General features: G+C 27.0%; 1 protein-coding gene across 1 annotated transcript in view; it reads right to left on the bottom strand.

The window, feature by feature from the left end:
• Nucleotides 1-7,215, bottom strand: part of LOC108689240 (xanthine dehydrogenase) — an 11,973-nt gene that overhangs the window by 2,820 nt on the left and 1,938 nt on the right. Inside the window, exons 2-16 of the mRNA XM_018195927.1 lie at nucleotides 6,470-6,640; nucleotides 5,334-5,391; nucleotides 5,131-5,227; nucleotides 4,697-4,932; nucleotides 4,276-4,523; nucleotides 3,849-3,990; nucleotides 3,614-3,781; nucleotides 3,393-3,469; nucleotides 3,076-3,282; nucleotides 2,674-2,858; nucleotides 2,254-2,367; nucleotides 1,999-2,140; nucleotides 1,632-1,928; nucleotides 994-1,116; nucleotides 85-441 (exon numbers count right to left, since the gene is read on the bottom strand). Coding sequence (XP_018051416.1) covers nucleotides 85-441; nucleotides 994-1,116; nucleotides 1,632-1,928; nucleotides 1,999-2,140; nucleotides 2,254-2,367; nucleotides 2,674-2,858; nucleotides 3,076-3,282; nucleotides 3,393-3,469; nucleotides 3,614-3,781; nucleotides 3,849-3,990; nucleotides 4,276-4,523; nucleotides 4,697-4,932; nucleotides 5,131-5,227; nucleotides 5,334-5,391; nucleotides 6,470-6,607 — 2,589 coding nt within the window. The 5' untranslated portion in view covers nucleotides 6,608-6,640. The remainder of the gene's footprint in view (nucleotides 1-84; nucleotides 442-993; nucleotides 1,117-1,631; nucleotides 1,929-1,998; nucleotides 2,141-2,253; nucleotides 2,368-2,673; nucleotides 2,859-3,075; nucleotides 3,283-3,392; nucleotides 3,470-3,613; nucleotides 3,782-3,848; nucleotides 3,991-4,275; nucleotides 4,524-4,696; nucleotides 4,933-5,130; nucleotides 5,228-5,333; nucleotides 5,392-6,469; nucleotides 6,641-7,215) is intronic.

Here is a 7,215-nt window from a genome sequence, read left to right as displayed (position 1 = left end):
TATATATATATATATATGTATGTATAAAACATTACTATATATAATCTGTATATGTATTTCAATCAATATAAATTTTTATACACACCTATGTGCTGCCAGTGCCACTGGTATCGCGAGTACTGCCGCACGAGATTCTTTTCCACCAAATCCACCTCCTATGCGCTTTACACGAACATTAACTCTGTTTATGTGTATATTTAAGACATGAGCGATTAATTTCTGTACTTCAGTAGGATGTTGCGTAGAACAAAATACTTCTAATTCATTTTCTTCACGAGGCACGACAATCACAGCATTTGTTTCCAAATAGAAATGTTCTTGACCACCTATATGTACTTCTCCTTCTAAAATATGGTCAGCTTCTGCAAAAGCTTTATCTGCATCGCCTTTAATAATACGCTTAGGAAATCCAGGGAAGAATGATTTATGCGTGATAGCGTCCTAAAAAAAAGTATTGGTACATTTAGATATATGTTATATAGTTGGAAAAATAATTTAAGAAAGAAAAAGTAATCATATTTTGTGAATATATAGGATAGTCCCTAAATTCGCGTTCGCGGAATACAAAACATACTTCAATAAAAACTTCAATAAAGATACTAATACGGCTAATTAAATAAGTACGTAACACTTGAACACTTAAAAATGATGTTTTGTGTAACAGCGGTTAAAATAATAAGAGAACAGGACGATCAAGATCGCAATATTATTTCAAACACTTTATTCATAATTTATTTCGTAACGAACAAAATTGTTACCGTTACATATCATATAATTCTTTATATTGTAATTTACTGAAGACCTAATTAAGATCAAAACATCTAAATTAATGTTATATGCAATAAATTAATTTGCACATAACAATCAGTATTGGCTCTTAAGACGTTTTTAATTTTTAATCTTGATTTATTTTGGACTTAGATAAATTTTAAGTTATTTAACGCATATAATTATTGTATTTTAACTATTATTTTTTCGTATTAGTATAAATACCTCAATAGATATGATAATAGGTTCTAAATCTTCATATTCTATTTTAACCATATTTGCTGCAGCTTGAGCAGTAATTTGATCGGTAGCAACAATCGCACCAATTATTTGGCCTTGGCTGGTAACCTAAAGAAAAAGATTAATAAATTTTTAATTTCCTTCAAGGAATTATCGAAATTATTGTAAGATAGCAAACTTTCTGCCTATCACATAAAATCATAAAGATAAAGTACATCATATTTTCAATTTCTAATTTGTTATAATAATGATTTGTTAATGACACAGTATTATTCATATACTGTAGTATCATTTGGTGTTTGAATTACATTTTAAATTATTGAAACATAGTTGATAGCGAAACATGGCAATTTTGTAACAATATGTGAATAAGGATTCTGTTAACATTATTACAATTTTTCTTTGAGTATGATGTCATTATAATGCTAACTTTTGGTTTCTATGAAGAAAAATATATTTTCTAAAAATGTAGAAATAAAATAATTCCTAAAACGGTCAAGGAATCCATTAAAAGTTGTATTAATAAATGACAAATATTTTTTTTTGTTATTTCGCGCATATATCATATAAGGAAAAATTGCAGTTTTAACAAAAATAATTTATATCATTGTTTAAGAACTTACTTTTTCTGATACAAATATTTCTTCATCGTGAAACACAGGACCTATCCATCTTTTATCTTCTGCAATATCTTTCGAAGAGAAAAATGATATGACTCCTTCCATAGACAGTGCTTTAGATGGATCAATTTTCAAAATTTTTGCATGTGCTCTAGTAGATAAAACCAACGCTAAATACAATTCTTTTGCAAATTTAGGCATATCATCGCAATATATCGCTTCACCTGTTGCTTGCTTAAACGCACTAGTATGCACAATAGGACGTCCTATTAGATCATGTGACTTTTGATTTTTAGGTACCTGTTAGAAATTACAAAAATAATTTTATTGTATTTAAGATAATTTGTAAGTATTTAGATTAAAATATTACCACTTGATAATATTGCGAGCTTTTTGGTGCTTTATAATGGAAACAATTCGAAGCGCTTTCTAGTTCTTTTGACATATACTCCATATCCGAAACATTTCTTGATAATTTCTTAGAGATGTGTACAAATGCTTTAAAAAATAAACTAAAAAACATATAATTTAAGTTGCTTGTAGTACGTTTTGTCAATTTATAATAATTATTCTCTTAATCAATTCCCTTAACTTAATTATTAACGTTAACTAATATCAATCGAACCTGAGAGTAAGAGATCGACGATATTTAATCATTCCTCCTGGCGCATTATCAGCTAATGGCAATTCCTCAAGTAAGGAATCGTAAACCTCTTCCAATATTGATTTATTCCATTTTCTGAAATGATAGTGTCCATATAATAAAAATTAACTGTTTTTCCAATTCAAAGAAAAGAGGCGTTTCTCTTGATTTTTATGGTGAATATTTTATAATGAACTTTGACTTTCAAAATGTGATATAATTTCATTGAATCTTTAAAAAATTTTTATTTAAAATTATTATTATATAAAACATACTATTTTAATATACTGCAACTATGTATTCCTGAGACATTAATCTATAACATTTTACTTTAGCCATCCTGTATATTAATTATACTTATGTAAACTTAATTATGTAATAACTTGATGATATCAATATTACCTTCCAATTATTTTCTGACAAGTTCGTCTTGCTAAAATGGTAGTTGGTGCCATCCCACCAAATGCGATATGTGCTTCTTGAATTATATTCGTCTCAGAAATGAAATATACATTTAAGGCCATGTTAACAATGGCGATATCATCATCTCGCCGTTTTGCTTGTTTGTAGGCGATGAAAAATTGATTCTAAAAAAATTAGACATGAGAAACATATCAATAAGAAAAAAATCTTTACTTACGATGTTATTATATAATAATAATAAAAATTAACTTGGGACACGAATAATCTATCGTGTAATAAAAGATCGGAAAATTATTATATATTAGAAATTAAAACTTTTATTAATTATTGTTAATTAATTAATTATATTTTATTAATTATTAATTATTAATTATTTTTTACCTCTTTTGTAAAAGGAATGTCAATAGAAACTAGTACTTCTTCAGGTAAAACAACATTACGTCGATATCCGATGAAAAAGGTATGATCCATTAAAATGGTTCGATTTCCATGCTTCAAACTGCATAAATTTAATTTAATACCTGCAGCCATAAAGATTGGATTTAAATCTGATATTGGGCTTCCAGTCATTATGTTACCACCCACAGCCTAATTAATTAAGAAAAATTTATTATTCAAATTATTAAAATTTATTATTCACATTCTAAGTGACACAATCCTAATATATCTATAATCAGAAAACAACTTATACTACTTACAGCAACATTTCTTATCTGTTTTCCAGCAAACCAATGTAACATATTTATTATTTCCATAAAGATCCTTGTATTATATTCTATCAGGAAAACATAATAATTGTATATTGTATTCAATATCTAGTTATTTATATAAAACGCTCAAATTTTTTTACGCTTAGTAAGATTATCATACATTAAAATTTATAATTATAATATTACAATAGATATAATTCTAATATTACCAGGTTTTATTTTAACATAATGTCTTAGAGTTTCCTCAAGTTCAACCAAAGTTACGCTCGCACCTATTCTCAATGCCTCTGGTGTTTCAATAACTTTACACATTTCTTTTATTTGCGTTGGTTGTATAAGTATCGGGTATATTAAACGTCTGAATTTCATTTCAACCCCTATGTAATAATATAATTTTTTATATCTTGATATCGTAATATGTATTTGAAAGCGAAATATACGAACCGATTTCCGTGTTACCAATGATAATTTTAGCATTCGGATATTGTTCTTTAAGCGCAAGCAGTGTCTTTAAATTCATTGGTCTGTACCAAGTGATATCTCTTCCTTTCACTATCAGATATTGCTCATCTAGCTTAGAGTCCATCTATATAAAAAATTGAGTATAATAAGTTTGTGTATTTTATTTTTTTTATATTATGATTTACTATTTATTTCGTACTACTTATTTAATTTTGTACTATTTTATACTCAAATTCTATAACAAACACATGTAAGATAACTTAAAAAGTAACTTTTAGATAACTCATAAAATAACTTTGCCGACCTTTATTTTGAGAATTCATTAGTAATTGCATGGTTTTATTGATATCATTTTTATTCTGTAGCTTGTACCATTTTACTTTAAATCTTTTCAACAATAATAACTTACTTTTAATTTTGGTGGAAATATCGGTTCTTGAGTAGAGTCGTACGGGCAGAATTCTTTAGAATTGAAAATTTCAGTTGGTTTAGATGTGAAAACCTTTTTACAACAAGAATCGCCCATTGAACAAACTCCTATGTTATTTGTCTCTTCTTCTCGTACGTTAGTCATCAATTGCGATCGTTCCCATTCCTCTGTAAAGGTCTTGAACCCTTCTATAATCGGTCTATACCCTGTACATCTGCATAGATTACCTATAAAATATGTAATCAATTAATTATTATTATTGTTTACACAATTATTTTATTAAGTATTATGTGTTTATATGTTAGTTGCTGCACTATGTATGTTTATTTATACAAATCAATTTTATCTATATAAAGTTGTTACATAGATATATACACACGCAATGCTCTAAATGCATTACCTTGAAATGCAGTTTCTAAATTTTTTATGGTCGGTTTTGGTATGCTGCGCAACAAAGCATACATAGACATGACTATACCAGGTGTGCAAAATCCACATTGCGATCCGTGTGCCATGGCAATACGTTCTTGTACTGGATGTAATTTAGTTTTTGTGCTACCTATACCTTCCACAGTGGTTACAGCTAAACCATGTACAGCGCATATCGGTGTTAAACATGCGTTAACAGCTAAATGACTGATTTCGATTTCGTACGATGTTAAGGAAATAAATTTTTCAGATCATTAAGAATTGATCAGATTATTTTGTAAAATGTATTCACTATTCTTAAAGTAGCAGAGTGAAGACAACATAGTGATTCATCTATTAGACCAAAACAGATGTCATTACGTCTTTCGACGTCATTCTGTTATTTAGGATGCATAAAAAGGATACATAATTTTTCCAGTGACACGATCAAATTTTGAAATCATAACTGTGCAAGCTCCACATCCGCCTTCTGCACAACCAAGTTTTGTACCAGTCAATCCAACTGAATCATTACAATAAGGATGAATAAATTGCTATCTGGTTAATAATAATATTTTTAATATGATATTTTTAATATATTAATTTAATAAATTTATGAAAAAGGATACGTTTGTTTCGGAGATACCATAGAAGTGTCCATTGTGGCTCTATATTTTTATCTAATACCTAAATCAGAGATACTGTATATAATATAATGTGTACGTATAATAAATAAAATAGTTTAGTAGAGTTTGCATTTCAAGACCGAAAAATCATTTTGATGCGCAGTTTAATTTAAAGGACTACATACGTAGTATACATATATATATGTATATATAAATTCACACAAAATTATACAAGTACTAAAGATTAAAGACATTTATTATTTCCTATTGATTATGTTCTAATCTTTTTAGTTACCATTATTTTTAGTATATTGTAAACTTATCTATTTAAGACAAAGATTTAACAGATAAATCTAATACAGGCTCTACTTTGAAATCGGTCTTTTTAAGAGTCATATATTTGTAATGTTGGAAGATCCGAATAATCATATTGGAAATAAATTATAATAAATTATATATAATCACAAAAAATAAGTATAGATCACACATTTTTTATTTCCCTGGCTAATTATTATTATGTTAAAATCGCAAAAAAATTTTTATCAATATTGCAAGAAGAAAACATTAAAATTCGGAAAAAGACCCTGCTGTAAATAATTACAATTACAAATAATTACAATTAATCTAACCTAATGAATTAGATTTTTAGTTTTTAACAGTATCTCAAATATATTCCAGACAACTTTTACATATTAACTTTGCCAATTTAATGTTAATCTATTTTTTGGAAATATATTTGAGGAGATATGTGCAATAACAACACTCCTATTTTTTGATCGCTAATAATTTAACTATATGATAGTAATACTTGTAAAATGATAGTGTTTACATTTTGTGTGTAAAGAAAATAATTGAAATATACTGAGGAAGATCCGAAGGTTGAAATAACATATATATATTTTGTCTAACATATGTTATTATTTTTTACTCTATATCTATTGTTTACATAGAATAAATTAGAATTATTTATATACTTTATTCTGTGTTGGTTTGAAAAATAAATTTATAATTTATTAATTTTTAATTTATGTAGAAATTTTGAAAAATTATATGAAGAATTATATGAAGAATTTTAAGAAAAATTTTCGCTAAAAATGTATCTAAATCAAGAATAAATTTATAATATTAATAGATCGTACCTCCTTTCCATTCACATAAAAGACAAGAGTGCTTGATGGTACTTCTTGTAGTTCATTGCTATTTAAATCTTCATGAAATTCGTTGTGATTTATGTTTCCATTGTACATAAACAGTTTTTCCGTACAATTTTTTTCCATTTCCAATTGACACTGTTATACTTCTTTAATTCGCTGTAATATGCAGTCGCATCAATATCTACAGTACTAGATGTAGGAATTCATTACACAATATATGCAACGTAAGATGTTACTATGAAATAAAAATATCGCGATTTAAGTAATACTTAACAATTTTGCTTTGTCAAAGTGCAATCATGATGTAATCTTCACAGTATTGAACACTATCAAAACAAGATAAATAAAAGTCGTTATCTTTTTTAATTTGTAAGATTATATCATTAATCACAAATATTCGATGACAATTAAACACATGTATCACATTCTACTTCTGCTCACAATAATTCTGCTCTCTTTTTCAATCGGTTATAACATTTATAAACTTATTTACATTCGCGAAAAATGTATTTATGCGACAGCGACTCAGTTTCGTTACTAACAGCAACTTCCCCCACGTTAAAGCCAGATTATAGTTAATTATAGCTGATTAAGCCTAGCTGATGACTCAAAGACGTGCGTTTAACATATGTTGTACATATATAATATATAATGTATATATATATACATTCGATATATAATATTTTGTAAAATGCTTATTATAGTTTTCATTTACGAAATATGTGGAATTT

This window comes from Atta colombica, unplaced genomic scaffold (genome assembly GCF_001594045.1).
Source record: "Atta colombica isolate Treedump-2 unplaced genomic scaffold, Acol1.0 scaffold261, whole genome shotgun sequence".
Taxonomy (NCBI): domain Eukaryota; kingdom Metazoa; phylum Arthropoda; class Insecta; order Hymenoptera; family Formicidae; genus Atta; species Atta colombica.
The sequence above is the reverse complement of the archived record's forward strand: the minus strand, read 5'-3'. Positions and strand labels throughout refer to the sequence as shown.